Raw genomic sequence first — 22,800 nt, 5'->3', positions numbered from 1 at the left:
GAAACATTAGCTTACTTTCTCTCCATGGATGCCACCTGACTCACTGTGACCTCCAGCATCTGTAGTAACTTGTTCCTACATTGTGTTTAATCAACTGCCACTTCTCTTCGAGGAATGCCTATCCCAAAAAAATTACCTCAGAAATAAAACAAACTGTTTTGAACATTATCCAGGGAAGGTGCTGATGTGGATCCCCCAGAGATTAGTGTGTGATGGGGAATCAGCAATACCTGTTGCAAATTACATCACTTTTTCAGTAGTTCTTTTTTGCCTATGCTATAATTAACATCCTCAATAAACTTCAGGCTTTTCAAACATGATTTTCCTCTCAGAATTCCTGTTGATTCTGTCCAATTTTGCCTTTCTTCTCTAAATGTTCAGTTATCACATACTTAATTATAAATTTAACATTTTTCTATGACAAACATCCATTTGACAGGTCTGTAGTTCCCCATGTTCCCTTGTCTTCCTTTCTTAAATAGTAGTTACTTGTGCTATCTTCCAGTCAGCAGGAATCTTTCCAGAATCTATAGGATTAAGAAAGAGAACGTGAATGCAATCACTATCTCAATTACTAAGGTAATGTAGCAGTTTCAGGCATCTGAGTGTGGAACACTGCTTCAAACATTTAGTGTAAATCACATGTAGCCTGCGTATAGTTGTTTGTGTATACCAATTGTACTGCTTTTTATGCATTCCATAATAACTGAAGCTTAAGCTGCTCAGTTCATTTGCACTCGGTTTGACTGAGCCACTCAACTTGACAGAGCTTAAAATCAGAGCTTCTTTTAAAGATGAATATAAATGCTTGGATTTTTGGGAATGACAGACTACATGTGTGAGCTATTTCATTTGTTGGTGCAGAGATCGTATGGTAGCGGTAGAGCTATATATCCTTTATGTTACTGACTAATGTGTGCTGTGAGGTGCAATCATAATGTATTTTGAAGGAATAAAATTAGATTGAGCTGAAATGAGCGTTCAGGAAATATAAGCAAATTATAAGTCTACAATGTAATTGGGTTATTTATCAGCAAAAGTAATTGAATAACATTTAAGCATCAAAAGACTGCTGTTGCTATCGTGACTGAACTCAACTAATGTGGATCACTAAAGGCTACTGAGCTAATTCCATATACATTAGTATATATAAATTCAGTTTGCAAGTTTTCTGAATACATACAAGCAAATTTGTTATTTGTACTGGAATTCTCGTTATATGCAAGCAAGATTTGTAAGGAGTTTGCTTTCACAAAAATATATAACCCCTGGCTAGGACATATAGGTGGCTGTAGTACTGGTTCAGTAGTAGAATTCTTGCCAACCAAGTGGGAGGCCCAGGTTTGATTCCCAGCCAATGCATGGTACACCCTTGGGATAGCATGATGACTCAGGGGATACTGACAAAATGGTGGATGGGAATCATGCTCATTTTAATTTTAAAGATTTTTTTTTCAGTGCTGGAACTTATTTCCTGGATTCCTTGGACTTGTAATTACTATTTTTGATAAGTTTTTACATCTTTGGAAATCTGAGTTACATCCAAATAAAAAACCAAACAGTGAAATTCACAGCTGACCTTGGGGAGTCCTTATTATTGGAACTACTCTCAACTGGGAGTGTCAGCATTTCATTGATCAGTGAAGTGTTTTTAAGACTAAAAAAATGTTATCAATCTTGATTTTATTTTGTAAACGTGAACAAAGAGACCTTGGGGTGCAGATTCATAGTTCCTTGAAAGTGAAATCACAGGTACACAAGGTAGTGAAAAAGGCATTTGGTACACTTGCCTTTATTGGTCAGTGCACTGAATGTAAGAGTTGGGATGTTATGTTGTGGCTGAAAATGATATTAGTTAGGCCAATTTTGGAATACTGTGTTCGATTCTGTTCTTCCTACTGTAGGAAAAATGTTGTTAAACTTTTAAAGGGTGCAGAAAATATTTCCAAGGATGTTGGTGGGGTTGGAAGTATAGAACTAAAGACAGAAGCTGAATAAGCTGGAGCTATGTTCCCTGGAGCATCGTAGGCTGAGGGGTGACTTGTAGAGGTTTATAAAATCTTGCGGGAGATTGATAGGGTGAATAGGCAAAGACTTCATCCGAGGATAGTGGAGTTCAACTCTAGAGGGCATAGGTTTAAGGTGAGTGGGCAAGATATAAAAGGGACCTAAAAAGACAAAGTTTTCATGCAGGGGGTGGTATGTATTTGGAATGAGCTGCCAGAGGAAGTGGTGGAGGCTGGTACAATTATAACCATCCAGATGCCTTCTAAATGTTGTATGAATAGAAAGGGGTTAAGAGGGATATGGGCAAATGGGACTGGATTAATAGGATATCTGGTCAGCATGGACAAGTTGAACTGAAGGGTCTGTTTCTATGACTGTGATTCTCATATGTAATTTCTAATATTGATTTTTCTGCAACAAAAGTATTTCATTGTGACATGTGATATTGCTTGAAGTTAGGAAAGGGACTGATAATTCAAGTCCCACACTACTTAAAATTAGACTTCAATAGATGTGAATCCAAAGAAAGAAATATTAGGAAATGTGACCAAAAACTGAACCAAAGAGGTAGAGTTTAAGGTGGACCTGAAAAAAGTAAGGTGATGGAATATACCAGTTCTTATAGAGAGAGATTTAGGTTAATCTTACCTCATCAAAAGTTACTGTTCCTGGGAATGGCTGAAAGACTGCATTGTAGTGAAAAAGAATGAAATAGTTGGTTGCCTATTCCAGGATGTTTTGGGGTTCAATGTGTTTAGATATAATTTAAACGACTGTACTGTTTAGTTTCTGCAGCAAATGTGATTCATACCCACCAATATATTTTCATCAAATTTTAAAACAAAATGGTCATGACAGTCTTAAAACTGCATTTAGGATCATGGGGTGGCAGGAATTTGTGGAATGGTTAATTATAACCGAAATGGTAAATAAACCGGCAGCTCATGCTTTGAAGGTAACTTTCAATTGCAAAAACTTTTACACTGTGATGAAGCAGCAACAATAACATTATCATAAGCCATTATAGATACTAATTATTTTCTCCAGTTCTAAAATGAGGGTCAAAAGAATCAATTAATATTTGTCTACATGGGGAGATAGAGTAATATTGTTTATATCTCTGTATGTATCTGGACTTGTGCAAACATACATTTTCTTATTGCAAACCACATTTTTTTTTAAAGATTAGATTACTTACAGTGAGGAAACAGGCCCTTCGGCCCAACAAGTCCAAACCGACCCTCTGAAGAGCAACCCACCCAGACCCACTCCCCTACATTTACCACTTCACCTAACACACAGGCAATTTAGCATGGCCAATTCACCTAACATGCACATTTTTTCTTGTCAGATCCTAACCAGAGGAGGGTGGATGGAAGGAGAGGGGGCAGTCAAGAGATCATTCCTGATTTCAGGGGCCTGGGTGGCACAGACCAGTGACTATTAATAGTTGAACAAAGGGAGTATTATTGGAGTTTGCAGAGATTGAGGGATGAGTCTTTTAAGCATTTCAACAAAAGTGAGAACATTAGATTAGAATTGTTGAATTAATTGGGCAGCTTCAACTAAGGATGGGATGATTGGCCAGTAGAAACTGATGCAAGATTGGATACAATAACCAGGTGTTGGTAAGCCAAGGAAATGGAGGCTACAACACTGGAAAAGAGAATTGGAATAGGTATAGTGGAAGCAGTCAAGGCTTGATAAAGAGTTTCAGCAACAAATGGGTTGATATGGTGCTGTAGAAACAGAAGGTTTTTTTTCCTGACAGAGACGAACAGAAATGGAAGCTCGAGTCAAGATCTGATAGGATACATGGCTTCCAGGGGCATTGGTTCATTGGCAGAGGCTAGTAACAATCACTTTACACATTCCCCTAATTAGTGAAATGATTAACAATGAATCTCATTGATATCCATCAGAGGTACTAAAGAATAAAGTCACCATTGTCCTACCTGACCATAGAACTGCTCTCTTTAGATTAGATTACTTAGTGTGGAAACAGGCCCTTCGGCCCAACCAGTCCACACTGACCCTCCAAAGAGCAACCCACCCAGATCCATTCCCCTACACCTAACACTACAGGCAATTTAGCATGGTCAATTCACCTAACTTGCACATTTTTGGACTGTGGGAGGAATCCCACGCAGACACGGGGAGAATGTGCAAACTCCACACACAGTTGCCTGAGGTGGGAATTGAACCCGGGTCTCTAGTATTGTGAGGTAGCAGTGCTAACCACTGTGCCACCGTGGCATCCTGAGATATAATTGGTGTTGAGGGTCACCTCACCTCAGGCAAGGGGAGAGGTTCAGAAGGAGAGTCCTTCATAGTAACCTGAGCCAGTGTGGGAATTGGAACTACACTGTTGGTGGGGAGGCTTCCCTGATTCTCACCGACTTCAAATTCTCACTGACTTCATGTGCTATTTTGTAAAAGTCAGCTACTTTCACATCATGTCTAGAATTCAACACCTTTACCCATGTTTACACCAATATTTGTACTGAGAACTGGAGCAAAGTGACCCCACCAGAACCCAAACTGACCAGTGGTGTGCAGGTTGTCACTGAGAGTCACTTGACAGCATGTTGATTATGTCTACCATCACTTTCCTGAGGATTGAGTGTAGACTGATGCCATGGAAATATTGGATTAGATTTGTGTTTTGTTTAATACAGTACCTGACCATTTTTCCATTTCTGACTCTGCTGGAACAACTTGACTACAGCATGGATGTTCTGAAGTATAAGCCTTCAGTACTATCGCTGGAATTTTGTCGGGGCTAATAGCCTTTGCATCAATACTTACGGCTTTTTAAAAAATATATACCATTTGTTGCCTGAAGTGATTGTTCTGAATAATAGCACGAGTGAAAATGGGGACCTCAGCAAGAGGTTGAGATTGATTGTCCACTTCATGCTTCTGGCTGAAGGAGTTTCCAAATACTTTTGTGTTGTCTTTTGCATTGACATTCTGAACTTCACCATCATTGGGGAGAAAGTGAGGTCTGCAGGTGCTGGAGATCAGAGCTGAAAATGTGTTGCTGGAAAAGCGCAGCAGGTCAGGCAGCATCCAGGGAACAGGAGAATCGACGTTTCGGGCATAAGCCCTTCTTCAGGGCTTCACCATCATTGGGGATGGGAATGTTTTTGGAGCCGGGAATGTTTTTGGAGCCACCTCCTTTTCTTTATTGCTTGTCGACAACCATTCATGACTGGATATGGCACAATGCTTTGATCTAAACAGTTGTATGGGGTTGTTTTTCCTCATCTTACAGACCATGTGACTTTTTTGGAATTTTTTTTATGTATCTGGAAGTTGATTAGCTACAGAAATAATTGTAATTCATCATGATTTATTTTAAAACCATTTTTGAGGCTAAGCTTTAGAATTAACGCAGTTTTTTTTAACATTGTAGAGTTTTACCACTGACAAGATAAAGAAGCTTCATGTAGGAGAGTTTAAAGTTTAAGGAAAACACCTTCAAATTAAAAAAAAAAGTTTTACTTTGCATTTTGGGTAATACTGTGACATCCTGAAATGAAGGTGCGAGTATGGACCAGTGGTCCTGGGAAGGATATAGTGAAATTAGATCAACCCTGGGGAAAGAGTTAGTGATTGTCTCAACACTTCTCGTCTGGGTCTAAGCTGAGTACATTTTAACCTCACGTGCATTAAAAACCTCACGTCCAGCAAGAAGCTATCTGCTGTTTCAGTCAAAGTTAAAGTCACAAGTGATTTAAACCCACCAAGGTGACAGACTCTGGAGTGAAGACTATATAACCAGTGATGTTGGGTATTATGCAAAAGCAGCTTTTCTTTTCAAATTCGCACAGAACACGTTTTGGATTATACTTTTAAGCAGACAGTAAAAGTCTATCGCCTCTCTTGTTAATAAAGTTGTTTTATTGTTAAAGCAAATCTACAGTATTGCATGCTTATGTGAAAAGCTTTGTTTAAAAACAGGCCAGGTTTCAGTCTGAGATCTGACCTATCCAATAATATCAACTTTGGATCATAATGTTTTGCTTTTCAGCATGTGTGCAGTTAAGATTAGCTACGTATGGTGTGGCTCAAAGTATGCAATACAACTCAACTTGTTAAAGCAGAGTTGGTCCCCTGGCTTCAACATAATCAGAAGAGTCATGCTTATGCTGTGCCAGAATATTACAGCTTGTGCTGAAATAAATTCTGCTGCCATTAAAGCTCCAAACCTCACGAATGTCTAGTGTTGAGCTGCTAAATCTGTTGAGTCAATCCCACCTCACATGGTATTAGTGCACACAAAAAGTCCTCAAATGAAGTTCAGACTTGACACATGCAGTAGTGAATAAGCCTCTCTGGACGTGAATGCAGGAATTCCTCAGGGTGATGTCCTCAGCCCAACCATCTGCAGCTGTTTCATTAATGACCTTCCCTCCAGCACAAGATAACAAGTGGGAACGTCCGCTAAAAAAATACTGAATTGGCCCAGCTGCATAGGCAACAAGACTTGGACAATGGATGTAAGTTGGCTCGCTGTGCTGAAAGGTTCATTTTCAGATGTTTTGTCACCATTCTAGATTACATCATCAGTGACCCCCTGGTGAAACACTGGTGGTATGGCCTGCGTTTTGTGTGTGTTTAGATTTCCTTGGGTTGGTGATGTCTTTTCCTATAGTGATGTCACTTTGTCTTTTTTTAAAAGAGGGTGGTAAATGGGATCCAAGTCAATGTGTTTGTTGATAGAGTTTGGCTTATCCTAGGATTGATGTGTTATTCCAGTCGAAGTGGTGTCCTTTCTCATCCGTATGTAATGATATTAGTGAGAGTGGGTCATGTCTTTTTGTGGCTAGTTGATGTTCATGTGGCTAGTTTTCTGCCTGTTTGTCCAAACTGAGTTATAAATCTTCTCAAAACTCGCTAATACCAATGGGTGCAATACTCTAAAACTGGCCGGAAAATGGGAAACCAATGCCACTCATGAACAGCTGTACTTCCTGCACAAATGCCAAAGGAAACAGGTACTACCTAAATATCTTAAATACAAATGTCCCCTTAACACCCCACTAGCTAAAAGAATAACAGTAAAACGGCCACAGAATACTTAGAGAAACGAGTAATGATGCCCACAACAGACTCCCTAAAATACAACAGCGTAATTTTGTGCCAAAAGGCTTTACTCACTAATGCAACAGATCATGAATGCACAGACACAGTACAACAAGCCATAGACATTAGACAGTGACAAACACAGAAAATGAAAACAAACTAGACAAACTTACAGAAAGTAACAACACAGACGCATGGATTTAAAAAATAGTCTTATCTGACCGACCCTCAACAGACACTGAAAAAGCTGCCTTAGTAAGAGGATTAAAGTACAACTTCCAGGATGCGGACAAGTAAGATTTCTTAGCAGTGTTAGAAACAACACTGAAACACAATGAATTCACAAAAGAAACCCAGTAAACTATCAGACAGATAGTCGCACTAACATTAAACATGAAAAAGGAAAACACACAATACCCAAGAAAGGAAAGCACAAGAAGGACTAAAAAAAATTGTTATTTTACCTGCAGACTAAAGGAAGCTTGACAGTCATTTTAAATCAAAGAGACTACATTGAGAAATGGAACACACTGCTTGCAGATACCAACACTTACCAACAAGTGACGACAGACCCGACCCCACAACTAGAGAACCGAATTACAGCCCTACTCAAAAACTTCAGAAATCTGGAGAAATAAGACCGATTTCCAAAAAATGAAACCAGATGGATCCAACACATCACACTTCAAGTGATTACCCAAAATTCACAAACCAGGAGCCCCCCTCAGATCCATAGTCTCACTACCTGGAATATCAATTTACAGATTAGCCAAGACTAAAACACTTAGAAGACGACTCATGCCACTCCATCCAAGAATTTCTGAAAACCAAAGACACCACAATAAAAAAGGATGAAATAATGGTCTCTTTTGACGTAACATCCCTGTTCACATCCATCAATATCAACCTAGCCAAGGAAACACTGACTACGCTATTAGAAAAACCAAAGACACAGACACGAAACACCACTAACTTCATCAGCAACGACAATATCGTCTAGCTAGTGGACCTGTGCCATACCACCCACTTCAACTTCAACAGCAATATGACAGACAAACCAACGGAACACCCATGGGATCTCTTATATCATGGTTCTTAGTAGAGGTAATAATGCAGAGACTCTAACAAACAGCTTTGTCAACCATCCAACCCAAACTTTGGGTCCACTACATGGATGACAGCTTTGTCATCAATAAACAAAATAAATTATAGGAAACCTTCAAGATCATTCATAGTACCCTTACTGGCATACAATTCACTAAAGAGAAGGAAAACAACAACAAAATGCCATTCCTAGATGTCACAGTAGAGTGAACAGCCCATGGGGATCTTCAAAACAGTGTCTACAGGAATACAACACATACGGATCATATACTGAACTACAGAAGCAATCATCCCAACATCCACAAACTGAGCTGCATTAGAACATTATTTCAACAAGCCACCACAGGCTGCAGCAGAGGAACCATGAAGAGCAGAGGAAAATCACCTATACAGTGTTTTCAAAAAGAACAGGTACCCAATGAACACAGTTTGCCGACTTCTCAGCAACAATCCCAAACAAGCAGACAAAACCCGCCCAGAAACCCTAGCCATTTTCCCCTACATCAAAGTCATCTTGGAAATGACTGGCAGACTACTCAGACCTCTTGGCACTGTGGTAGCCCACAAACCCACCGACACACTAAAACAGCAGCTAATGAACTTCAAAGACCCTGTACAGACAACAAGCAAAACTAATATCATTTATAAAGTACCTTGCAAGAACTGTAACAAACACTACACTGGACAAACAGGCAGAAAACTAGCCACCAGGATACAAAAACATCAACTAGCAACAAAAAGACATGACCCACTCTCACTAGTATCTTTACTTACAGATAAGGAAGGACACCACTTTGATTATGACAACAAATCCATCCTAGTTCAAGCCAAATAGAGACATGCGTGAGAATTCCTCAAAGCAAGGCCCTCCAACTGGAACTCTATTAACAAACACATTGTTTTGGATCCCATTTATCACCCACTGAGGAAAAGAACAGGAAATGACATCAACAACCCAAGGAAACCTAAACACATAAATAAAAAGCGGGCCATACGACTAGTGCTTCACCGGTGGCTCACTGATGATGTTAGCTAATGTGGTGACAAAACATCTGAAAATGAACCTTCCAGCTCAGCGAGCAAACTTATATCCAGAACCTCAACCTGAGCTACAAATCTTCTCAAAACTCACTAACTTGGACAATATTCATAACTTGGACAGTTAAGTTTAAAGTAACATTCACATCAGTAAACACCAGACAATAATTATTTGTAGGGAGAGAGTTTAAGGGCTGAATGATAAGCAATTGGGATTGAAAAATAAAGTTTTGAAAAGTCCAGTAAATAATTTATTTATCCAAGAAGGAAGGGGAGATTGGGGCTGGTATGGCAATAAAGAAGTACTTGAACATACTTTGTTCTGAGAAGAGATTGTGGTCTATAGTAAGTCTGACAGGTGGCCATGAATATGCTGACCGGTCTCTCTTTGGAGCAGAGTTGAGAAGGACAAACACAACTAAACCATGCAAGTAAGAGCAGAGCTCAGCCCAAATAAAAAAGACTGAATTGAGAGATTGTAATTTGCCAGGCTGAAAAGACTGAATTGAGAGATTGTAATTTGCCAGGCTTTTTACCCACACCACCAGAAGAATTTATAATAATTTGTGGAATTAAGAACTATACATTTAGGAATATGGAGTAACAGTGTCTAACATTATAGCTGACTTCCAACTTTTCATTTTTTTCCTGAAACTATTGATGTTTATTAATTCTTGATAAGGGAACAATGGTTTGTTTTATTTTGCAAAAATGATCAATAATAGCTTTGTGTCTTTCCAGCTCTCCTGAGAGATTTGAAATACCAAATATTTACTTAACTACAGACTCTGAGTAAGGGAGAAAATGTTCTGTATACAATGTTCAATTTTCTATTTATTTCGATTCCTTTTATGGTCACAGAAACAAAGAAGCAAAAACACAAATTATTTAGACAATGATGAAACACATTCAAACTTTTCAAAAATTTTAGAAATAGAACATAGATCACCTCTCCTGCAGTTTTACATTTTGAGCATTACTATTGCTTAGCGTCAAAACTTTTAAAAGATAGTAAATGTACAATTTTCACAAAATGACATTCATCGTTCTTCACCGAAAATAGCATTCGTTCCACTTAGCCATGCAATCAATGCAAAAATAACAGCAAAAAAAACGTTCTCGAGACAATTTGATCGTAACTGCAATCACTATACTCAGTTGGAAAGATATGAAGTATGAAATTCAAAATAATTAATCTCCAAAAAACTTTCCAAACAAGGAGAAAAATTCCAATGTACCTAAGAAGTTATTTTTATGATCTAATATCCTCTGAATTAACTTAGCATATGATACGATTTAGACTTCATGACCTTCAGGTACATGTCACATCACAAATTGTTGACTTGGCCAAAGAATACAACGTGCATATTGAAAACTAGCCTAGTTATAAAAAAAATCCATGTAATTTTTAATTTTTTCCCTCACTTCAGTTATATACCAATGTAGAGTGCACCTATGGGGAAATTACTACAGGGTGTCTTATATTTTACGATACAAGTATTGGCATTTAATAGCAATTTCAATCTGTGAAGAAACTAACATTTCATTGATGAGTTTTTCTGCTGTAAGTTTGCCTGGATAACTCCATAACTACAAGCCAAACATACTTTGGATCCCAAAATCAAACACTGATTTCACGTGTGACCCAAAACATCTAATTCACTAACGTGTTGACTGTTTTGTGGCAAAGGATGGAGCCTCTGTTCTAACACTTGCCCAACTCAGATCATACCATAAGATCTAATTCCCTCCAACCAATTACTTCAACACTAACTTCCTTCAATTTTGTGCTGTAATATAGAATGCATTCTTCCTCAGTTGTCTGTTTACCAGAGCACAAGGCTTGGAGATGCAAAATACTGTATTTCTTTAAAACCTCTTTAGTAATTTTATTCTGTTCCATCCTCATAATTCATGGCTGCTCATTACCAACTCAATTAGTCATTATACATACAAGTCTTTACAGTGATCATCGGCAAATGAATCAACTGCAGGAAGACACTCCGTATGAGATTAGCTCTGACCAAAGTCAATCCTGTTGTGCAAACACTTCAGCAAGAATCCTTGAACCGTGATCAGGAACAGGAACCTCTGTCAATATTTCCCTCCTAACTGATGGATGCCACAATTGATTATGGTGCCCTAATTAAGGCTGGATAACTCAACACTGACTTAGAACGGAACTTGGAACCTTGTTACTATACATGGAAGAATAATTGACTAAGCAATAAGTGGACCCACTTGCATAATCATTAAAGTACTTTGGTTGCAAGTTTGAATGGAAAACAAAATGCATTTTTAAAAGCTCTGTTCATCAGGTCTCAAGTATGGAAAGCTTTTTTTCTACATGTATATAGTTTAAATAATGGAAATACTGTTTAATTACAGTTTGCAAAACAGTACCATTATTCTCAAGAACATAATTCACTTATGCATTAAACCTTGAATTGTAAATGCACACAAATTTAAATTAATGCCAAATGATTGGAACCGAAACAGATTTACAGGCCAAACATCACAGTTGCAAATCTAAGATGGTAAAAACCTTTGTATTAATATAACAAAACTCTCACTACTTATCTACTCCAAAGTAGACAGATTACTCCAATTCTATTGTCTAATATTAAACATTTCCTACAAGCTGTAGATGTAATGCATAAAATGTATAATTTAAAAGCTACAGGGAAAATACAGTATTCAAACAACAGTTAACAAACACTTGCATTTAATAATATAGTCAGCTGAAGAAAATTTCGATTCGGTATTCAAGAACTCACATTCTTAAACTTAAGTTTTTAAAGTGGTAATCAAGCTAATCAAACAACATTAACAAAAATTCCAAAAAGGAATTTGCCTAAAGCGCAAGTGCCTCTAGTCTCCAATATTTATTCCATATTAGAAATAATACAGCAATACGCTCAATAAGTAATCTAGAAACTGTCTTTCTATACTTCTCTGAATATATTGAGGAGGTTTCTCAAAATGAAGAAGCCACACTCACCCAAATGAACATGCAGCATTTCCCCACCAACAAATTCAAAAATTGTTGTAAAGGACAATTTATAATTCATTGTATGCTATTTAAGTAGCAAGAAAAATAAGATGTTCATTAACCTGTAGATTTAGACAGGTTGTCTAACTTGGCTACATTTTTGCATCACTTACTGTGCATTAAATTTGACTGTCGATTAAAGTATCGTGAAACTCATCTGTAGTCATTATTTTGCTTAAAATGTCTACCAAACCAAAGTCCATGAACTGATGCATCAATGGTCAGCTTTAGCAATTGCATACTTGTCACGCAAGTCAACATTGGTCAAGGAAAAGCTTTTCTTTTAAGGAAGTATTATAAATATAAGTTTTCCTTTTTCAGTCTTCCCAGTCGACAATTTCAGAGTGGGAGCATTTTTTCCATATCAATACTAGCTCAAATCTAGTTTCCCCACCCTTTCTTTCTCCACATTATATCACCTACTGGCATGTGTCAAAGCAACTTAAACTGGGATAATGAGCTGAATGTTATAATGCCACTGTTATTGAATAAAACAGCAGTCTCTAAAGCTTTCTGTCATTGGGGGATGATATAGTTATCTTCTAATTTATGACTAATTTGTTTGAAAAATTCTTACCATTGGAATTGAACATTAAAATACCAGATGCAAGTTAAACGATCTCTAATTGGCTTATGCATATAATTGCTGGTTGCATTATATGTATAAATTCATGAGGAGTACAGAATTGTAGAAAAGCTCTCTCATTTAATTTAAGTAAATATAACATATGGTTCTGGACTGAAATAAAGGTCACTACACAAATGATTAATCTCATCTCCGACAATTGCTTACTATCCCTCCAGTATAGGAATGTTGGCATCCAGGGTTCCCATTCCAATCTATCAATAATACCTTCTTACAAGTACACTTCCTGACTTCCATGGACAGGATGAAGCTTCTATGATGTCCATCTTGGTCTAACTGTCAACAGATAATGTGGGTCTTCCATCAACGAATGCTAGTTCCTGCACTTATAAGATGAACAGAGAAACTTGGGAAATAAAAATAACACTGCACTCCTGAAACAAAGTTTTGAGGGCAACAATTTCTGTACACATTAATGTTTGATGAGAAAAGAATGCAAGCTATTAAAGCACTACATGTCGGTGGGCTCCAGTGGTATATTATTTCATTGAATTTCAGTTGAATTGTGAGCATGGGTTAGATCTGCAGTCATTACCTTTAAAAGATATGGTGCCCATTTCAGAAACAAATACAAAAAGTACACAACATTAAATAAAACGAAATGGAAGGTGAGGGAAGAAGATACTGAATAAAGATGTACATTAACAGATTGGTTTGGGCTCTGCTATAGCTCTGCTGCATTCAGAACACAGTGCCCAACCATCCTTTATTCTCTTTATACACCCTTGCAATGAACTTAGCGACCAAAATAGGTATTGGCTGAGTTTACACTTGTGCCCCAGTTCATATACTGACTCCCAGATTTGTCATCTGACGAATAGTCCCTGCCTGAAGAGGGATACATTGCAAAATCTCTGGCAGCAGAAGAGGATAGATATGATGAGGAGTCAAATGATTGCCTCACGTCTGTTGCCAATGTATCCTGTTTCCAATCATAGCCACCTAAAAAAAATTAAAATAGAACATGAATAGATTTTGTTACAATAAACATGGATTGTGATGCCAAGTCTGAAAAAATTATAGTAAGACACTACCAAAAGATCCTATTATAGAGCAAGCAATGGAAGATAGCATTAAGCACAACAGATTGCATTTTTAATTCAATGACAAAGGAAGCATTTATATCTGACCAATGGTAAATAAACTAAAGTTTCCAAGATTTGACAGCTACAAGTATCAAAATGACAAACCAAATCTGAAACACCACACAATGTTAAAACTGATTAATAGAAACAAATTCCACATGCTATATCAAGAATTATGTGTTGTTGTTTTCATCAGTTCTCTGCCATACAAAGCCTAAATAGAGGACAGAGATAAGTCCAATTACTGGCTAGATTAGAAAAGTTCAGAACAGAACATAGTTCTATTTATATTGACATCTTGCACTTGTATGCAGATCTGGTTGAAGCAGTTCCTGAGTTAGGAATATGCATTCAACCCACTGAATGTAAAAGCTGTGATTTTGAGCAGTATTCTTGTATGGTGGTAACATTTAGTGGCACTTGATGGCACAAATATTTGGCCATCTTTGGGTAGATCTTTGAGGCTAAATCCCTCAGGGTGCAGTGACTATGAGACCAGCAGTCCTCAAGCACTTGGATCTTGAAATATTTGTTCTGATTTCCTTTGGTTGAGGATAGGTCTACGTCTCTGCCCTTGGAAATTACCAGCAACAGGTGCAGGAAGAATACTATTCTTCTGTCCTTGAAGCAGATCTTTAGGGTGAAAGGTGTAATTACCTTACTATGTTTCACCCTTTACTCACCAGTGCCACACCATCAGAATGCTCATTTAATATTTGAGTGAGAAACCTGTAGCATTGGTGTCTCTGACTCAATCACAGGCTTTAATTTAAAAAGTAGTAGGTACGCCACTGCACCATTCCATAGTGCTCTAGAACAAAAAGAATGTTCCATTTTCTTAGCACACATTTCAGTTGAAGTGAGGGTATTTAAAACTAGTGGAAGAGAATCCTTTCTTCAAAGTAGGTTCACCATTATGTGGTGGACTTTAGGCCTGTGTTGAATAGTCTCTGAAGTGTCCCAAGTTACCAGTTCTTAGTCAAATAATCAAACCTTTGGTAAGAATTGACAGATGCATAAGCACATTTGAAGTGCAAGGAACTAGCCAAAAAAGGGCCAACTGAATTTCAGTTTCAGTTGTAAATTGATGCCTTCAAATGTATTTTAGTTGACTTCAAATGTCAATATACATCATGATGATTCTGAATAAAAAGTATGCACTAGCGTATTAACTTTTCAGATGGAGGAAAAACATCTGGGGAATGTGTTCAGTAGCTAGTAGTTCAAGCTTGCAATGGAACAAATTTATAAAAATTCATTAATTAGAAGTAAAAGGGAACTGGAACATTTCCAGAGTGCTCTATGCTCCTCATGGATTGCATCTTATGCAAAATTAGTGACTTCTGCTGACTGTCAAACACCATTTTGCACAGGGTCTCGATATAGTTATTATAGTTCAACAAACTATAGCAAACCTACAGATTGTTTGAAGAGGCATCTTGATTAAATGCACTCACTATCAAGAGACACAGGACTTGGAAAACCCTGCCTCAGCAAATGCAGAAAATCACAAGCACCATTACCTTCTCCCAATTATCATTATGTAAAAGGTACTTTTGTGCTTCCTTGATGAGCTCCAGAAAAGTGGAACTCAAAGAGATTTGTGATCTCTCTGCATTGCTTAATCCTGATAAAGTTAGGTGGTGCTGACACTCCGTAGCTGGCCAGAAAAAAAGTCCTGCAGGAACACAAACTGGCTCCATGCATTTGAAGGCAAGTGGAGAAGGACAACTCATGAAACCTTCAAAAACGTCAGTCTATGATTCTATACAATCCCTGACATTACAAATGCAATCAGTACCTGACTACCACAGAATGCCACTGACAACACTCTCTTGATGTGAAAGTGATACAAGGTTGAATCCATTTCTTCACTAAAGCTCAAGAAATTTGACACAAAAGGCTGAGGAAACTCCCATGTCATGAAGAAATGGTTTTCTTCCTTGATACAGAAGATAGCATTCTGTTAGGTTCTCTCATGAATGTTAGGGTAGAGTATTTTGATGATCGCAACAAAAATGTATGGAATTGCTTGATTATGATCATAGTGCCTCCAACAGCTGGTACTGCTTGTGTGCATGACTTCAACAATTTTGTCTGAAAGAACCAGTGAAGCTCTTGCACATTCCAATTTGACGTTGGAATGGGAAGATTTTGTAGCTGAAAGTACAACTTCAAGTCCAGCAACAGCAGCTGTCCCCCAAGATACGCATGAAAAAAAGATGGATCTTCAGCAGCTGATGTATCCAAGATCATTGCAGCAAAAAATATTGCTGTGGAGTTTTTAAAGATATTGGGACCCATTGATGATGGTGGTGCCTCTATAGCCTCTACATGATTTAACATTGAGGCTTTCAAATTATGAAAAAACAAGATTCACTCCAACTGCAGGGTGCAGAGGGTAAATTTTGCAGGTGGAAACTCAGCTTCAAATCCACTTGGAGCATTTATTCCCAAGGCAAAGTAAACCCATCATGGATAAATATATGGATTTCAGGCAACTGAATGTTCACCCAAGATTAGCTAATCTACAAAAGCAATTGATTAGTCTAGCTTTTGTCAGCTGTTTCTTGCACAATGTGGATCCCTGTGTTGGGTCCATGACCTTGAACCAAACTGATACGGCAGAGAGGAGCACAGGTTCATGTGTAGAAAAATGCCCTTCAGATAGCATTTCTTAAACTAATCCAAAGGTTGGACTAGATTGACTAAAGCAGATCAAGTCCCAGCTAATTATAAGAACCTGAATTTATGATCCAGCATAGAAACGAGGATTTCAATGGCTTTTGATGATAGCTTCAGATGCTGTCTATTACAATTGCTACTATCCTACTTACCTTAAAATCCAAGCTAAATTTCAGATAAAATCCTCAATTGGTCAACCACACTTAATGCAATGAAACCAGTGAGGTAAGAGGTAATATGGTTTGTCTAATGGCACCTGTAAATAGAGATGCTGCTGATAATTTTCAAATCTGAATTACCTCTGGGGCTTTCTGAGCCTCGTACTGCAGAAGCTGATGCATCAGGATTATATCTGGAATAGTCATCTGGTGTACCGATGGATCTTGCAGTTCTCTGATCCAATGTAGCCCTCATGACTGGGTCCTTTGAGGTTGGGCAAGGGAAAAAAGGTTTGAAATGGGATACAGCAAGAACTATTTAGACACTGTTTAGTTAAAAACAAAGCATAAGAACATTTTTTTTCCAAAAGAAGAAACCTAGTCTAATTTATTTATTACAATTTAAAATGTCGAAGCATTTTAGGCTGACAGTAAATAAAGTTCACTGGGATTATCCATCAATTTGGTAATCAATTTGAGATCAGAATATGAAACTTGAGTTCAATGAAACAAATAAAAACAGATCCCAAGCAGTACTGATTTTCAAAAGTTCTTTATTCAATTTAGTTGAAATAAAGCTAATTGTGGAATTAGCAGCAAAAACTGAAGCGAAAATTTCAAAATAAAAAGTTTTCTTCCAAAAGCCGTCTTTGAAAGATCCAGTTTGTAGTGTGATCAATACATCAATGGGAGAACAAAGAATATTAAAATTGAGACAAATTTCCTATTCTGTTTCAAGACTCTGCACAGAGAGAACAAGGTAGAAAGTAGCAGCAGTTCTGTTCGAAAAGCAAAGGAGAAGTTGATGAAATCATCACAGTATACAACTCTCCACTTGCTCAAGATGAGCATATTCTTGAAAAATTATCTGGGAGTCAAGTTAGCTTGTGAATGACTTCAGTTATCTGGAGTTCAACAACAATACCTGTAAAATACTGCAATAAACGCTAATTTTATTCAGCATTTTCTTTCTGGCAGGAGTTCCTACAAACAATAAGAGTTCTAAAGATATTAAGTTTCAACTAACCATATGAAACTTCTTTTGCACATGATAGCTTTGCAAGACTCAATGGACTTCTCGGTTGTTCTGTAAAGTATCATTGGCCAGGAGTGAAAGCTTTAATAGAATACTCAAAAGTATCCAATACAATTGCCTCACATAAATCAACCATGAGATTATGAACAGAATTATCAAGAACCAAAAACTCACTGATATGAAAGAAAAGATTGTCTTCTGTTTGCCAAAGTTTAAGTGGGGAAAAAATAAATGAAACAAAGAATATTTTGAAGATTGGGATATACTACCCCAAACTTGTTTGAAATTAAAACTTTAATAAACCATATTCCACATTAGCATGAGGTATGTGATTGGGTGCTTAATTACAATGGGCAATTTCAGAATAAAGGACATCAGATTTAGCTTAGTTGTTTTTGTTACGGTAAATTAAAATAGTTAACATGACAGCTATTCGATGTGCAGAAATTGTATCTGGTGTGGATCATTTTAACATCAGCACTGCAAATCAGAATGGGCATCAACAGTAAAATGAACTGACAGAAAAGTCCTGAAGAAGGGCTTATGCCCGAAACGTCGATTCTCCTGTTCCCTGGATGCTGCCTGACCTGTTGCGCTTTTCCAGCAACACATTTCCAGCTCTGACAGAAAAGTTAGCCATCTTTCAGGTCTACTCAAGATTTAATTCCACTTCACGATATACCTTTATGCAGAAAAAAGGAAGCAGACTTCTAGATTGAGAAAGTTCATCCAACTGTAACATATCAACAAGCTTATTTAAGATTATATTCCCAAGAACGATGATAACCATCTTACTTTTCCTAAATGTTGAAAAGAACTAGTTTGAATTTTAGAGCAGGAGCAGCAGTTTGAAGCATTCTGGCGACAGTGGAGGGAAATAAATAACTTGCATAAAGTTGTAGAGATGTTAAAAGAACAAAGGAACTCGACTGAAATCAAGAGCAATATGTATAGCCCGACAAAAGAACCATTGGAGATAAGTCTCTTGGTAAGCCAAAGTAAAAATCGGGAAACCTCCTTCCATCGGCACAGTTAAATTGAACCTGGGCAGAGTTTGGGTTGTTTCCTAATCATTCTCGAACCAAATTCAAAAACTGGCTGCTCTTCTCTGCTGCACATTAAGATTCTTGCAAAAGTTTGCTTCTGAATTCAGAACGATAATGCACACCTTCCAGCTGCCATCTCACTTGAATGAATGGGAGGACTGTTAGAATATTCCAAGTTCAAATCCCGTTCCAAGATTGAGCATACGATATAGACTTCCACAACAGCAAACCCAGAAGAATGTGACCGTCACAAGTGCTATCCTCATGAACATTCTGTTACGGTCAATGTTCAAATTGCGTTGCACTTTGTGAAATGCAGAATTTGCCAAGTGTTTTCTTTTGAACACTAAGGAAAAAACTGCATCAGGTCATTGAGGTTATTGTCTTTGTGGTGAAACTGTGTTGTACAAAATGGCTGCTAGTTGTATGCTTAGTATGTCACAACCCTTTCAAATAATTTCTTGGAAAGGAAGCATTTTTGATATTATATATGGCAATGCACAACATATGCATTTTCTTTCTTCCTTTACGCGAAAATAGTTGCATGATAATTCAGTCCAAAAATAGGGATAAAATTAATTGCTGTATTTTAGGCATTGGCAGCAAGCTTAGTGATTGCAAGAGATTAAAGCACCAGTAACACCTACACAAGAACCTCATCTGGAATTTAGAAGACATATCATAACTGCAACTATTGAGATGAAAGAAAAGGGCTGTTGATATTTACCAGATTGGACTAATCTCAAAAAAAAAGCAACATTATGCCTGGAAGTATTACATACCAAGCAACATCTTCCTCTCCATACAGGACAGAAAGAAAAGCTACATTCTTTCCATTGAGCTCAAGCAAAGGACCATCAGCCTACCACTGGAAAATTGGCTCTGCTGGTGAAGTAAAATAAAGCTAACAGAAACATGAATATTTATCTTAATGCTCCATGAAGCAATCTTAAGAACTGGTACTATTTAAAAGTATCTAAGTTACCTGTGTTGGCTAAGGTTACTAAAATAGTAATGATCATCAGTTCTGAAACAATCCAGATAATTGTGCAGGAGGAAATAGTCTGCACACTAAAGGATTAGTTGGCACAAATTTTACCTTAGCAAGTGATTTCAAGGAGATGACAATATAACAGAGATCTGATACAGTTGGTATTAATATCTCAACTGAGAAGAAGTGCCAGGTAATAACATCTGTAGAACTGAACACAGGACAAAGACTCCATCCCAGCCAAAAACCGATGAAGCATTTACAAAACCTCTTCATCTTTTAATTCCAGTTAGTACGGAATGATTCCTTTCATAGGGCAGGAAATCAAATCTAATTTGATTTTGCACCTGGCACAAAATACATTTCAGAATGTGTACCAAGCTGATTTGTTGTATTAAGAATTAATAACAAAGTTTCAGTGCCGATAGATTTTGGAAAATTTGACATATACAGAATCCATTCAGTTGCAAGTTGTCCTGTTGTGAAAAATTGTTAAAGGAAGAGCTCTATTTGTCTTGGTGCATTTTCTCTTACATTGTATTATGGTCATTCATTTGTCAAGAATGGAAGAGTGCGCAAAACAGATGCACACAAAACAACAAAAAACTGATTCCATCAAACTGATGGAAGACCTGCTCATTACACAGGATTACACAGCAAAATCATTTAATAAAAAGCATTTAATAAAAATCAGACATTTTATTCATACATGCTAGAAACAGCTATTCTGAATTTTTACATAAGACAATCAAGTTCATAATTTTGGAAACAGAGTTGGGGCCACCACAATTTTGATGCAATGTAGTTGATGACAGTCTGGAAACAGCACTTATTTAATCCACCTCAAACCAATTCTTCTGTACTTTGCAGTGCTAGAGCCATTATTACCTCTTTCCAACTTTGACATAGTGATTGTAGAAAGATACAATACTTGGTATATCAAATTCCCTATTCTTTGGGGAAATTGAAAATTGTGACTTTAAGCGAAGTGTGGTTTACCATAAGAATTAACATTAAAGTCAGAGTTTGTTTCCTTGGGATCTTTCTTACCCAGTAAAAACAATGTTGAGATACTGTATCATACCTGCGCAACACTGCATTCCTAGCTGAAATAATCAACAAAGTAAAATGCATCACACAATCAAAAATATTTTTTAAAACAGCAAACTTTTTATGAACCAGTACCTGTGGGACCAGGAATGTACCAGTTGATCAAGAGGTCCACGTAATCATTGTAAAAACTGAAGCTAAATAACAGAAATATAATGTGGGGGTATACACATCACTGTTTTACTTTATTTACAGCATAAATCACTTAAATGAGAATGCAACTTTGCATTTAATAAGTTACTGGCAGCCAGCTTTCTCACTTACAAGCTCTCACAAGTTTCCACCTTCAACTGACTCCTTGGACATTGCAGAGATCACTATGATACAGCAAATTTTTGGTATTTGAAGTATATATATTTTGCCAGTTTATCGAGTGTTGCCGGTTCAAATAAAGTTTATAGTATTACTATTAGATTGACCAGACTCCATCTAGTGGTTGCAGATGGATGCCAAAGACTGAACCACAGCCACAAGAAGTCCAATATCTCAATCCAAATCCAGGAGTGAATCACAGCCAGTAGTAAAGAGAAGTTCAGAAAACAAAAAAAACTGAGGATGCTGTAAATCTGCAAGTGGGAGGCAATATTAAATAAAACCACTTGTGACTGAAATTTGAAATTGATCAATATAAACGGAACACCAATAGTGTACTGCTTTTTATCATAAGATTTTTCAAATCTTCTTCATTCCAAAAGGTAAAAGGAATTATTGACTAGTTGTTGCTAATTACCTTTTAATTAAACTATGAATGCTAACCGAATCAAAAGCAGCACATTAGCTCAAAATACTTACCTCACAAATGCCATTAAACTTTTAAGGCTGCTTGTATTGGATTAGAGAAGCATCATTAAACTCACATTAAATTGGTGTTAAACTTAAGTGGTATCATTCAGCTACAAACACACTGTGATCATGAACTGAGGACTGTGCATATGGGAACAATAAACATTCAATCAGAAGAACTTGTTTAGGGTGTAGGTTTGCTCGCTGAGCTGTAGGTTTGGTATCCAGACGTTTCATTACCTGGCTAGGTAACATCATCAGGTGTGACCTCCAAGTGAAGCGAAGCTGTTGTCTCCTGCTTTCTATTTATATGTTTGTCCAGGATGGGGTTCCCAGGGTTTGTGGTGATGTCATTTCCTGTTCGTTTTCTGAGGGGTTGATAGATAGTATCTAGATCTATGTGTTTGTTTATGGTGTTGTGGTTGGAGTGCCAGGCCTCGAGAAATTCTCTGGTACGTCTTTGCTTAGCCTGTCCCAGGATAGATGTGTTGTCCCAGTCGAAATGGTGGTTTTTTTCATCCGTGTGTAGGGCTACAAGGCGAGAGGGTCGTGTCTTTTTGTGGCTAGCTGGTGTTCGTGTATCCTGGTGGCTGACTTTCTCCCTGTTTGTCCTATGTAGTGTTTGTAGCAGTCCTTGTATGGAATTTTTTAGATGACATTGGTTTTGTCCATGAGTTGTACTGGGTCTTTTAAGTTTGATAGTTTTTGTTTGAGAGTGTTGGTGGGTTTGTGTGCTACTAGGATTCTGAGGGGTCTTAATAGTCTGGCTGTCATTTCTGAGACTTCTCTGATGTATGGTAAGGTGGTTAGGGCTTCTGGCTGTGTTAGGTCTGCTTGTCGTGGCTTGTTCTTGAGGAATCTGCGCACTGTATTTTTTGAGTATCGTTCTTCTTGAATACGTTGTATAAGTGGTTCTCCTCTGTTTTCCGAAGTTCGCCTGTGCTGCAGTGTGTGGTGGCTCGTTGGAA

General features: G+C 37.6%; 1 protein-coding gene across 18 annotated transcripts in view; it reads right to left on the bottom strand.

The window, feature by feature from the left end:
• Positions 1–12,085: 12,085 nt before the first annotated feature.
• The window catches only part of LOC122549861, a 70,586-nt gene continuing 59,871 nt past the window's right edge, over positions 12,086–22,800 (bottom strand). For 11 of the 18 annotated variants that reach the window (XM_043690000.1, XM_043690006.1, XM_043690007.1 and 8 more), the window contains 2 exons: positions 17,008–17,131; positions 12,086–13,880 (listed from right to left, as the gene is read on the bottom strand). In XM_043690000.1, the coding sequence (XP_043545935.1) occupies positions 13,675–13,880; positions 17,008–17,131 (330 nt within the window). In that variant the 3' untranslated portion in view covers positions 12,086–13,674. Of the gene's footprint in view, positions 13,881–17,007; positions 18,585–21,123; positions 21,187–21,841; positions 21,872–22,800 lie in introns of those variants that run through there. The other 7 variants (XM_043690014.1, XR_006311684.1, XM_043690017.1 and 4 more) reach the window with 7 other exon arrangements.

The sequence above is a fragment of the Chiloscyllium plagiosum genome, chromosome 5, assembly GCF_004010195.1.
Source record: "Chiloscyllium plagiosum isolate BGI_BamShark_2017 chromosome 5, ASM401019v2, whole genome shotgun sequence".
NCBI classification, from domain to species: Eukaryota; Metazoa; Chordata; class Chondrichthyes; order Orectolobiformes; family Hemiscylliidae; genus Chiloscyllium; species Chiloscyllium plagiosum.
This window is presented reverse-complemented; position numbering and strand designations above follow the sequence as displayed.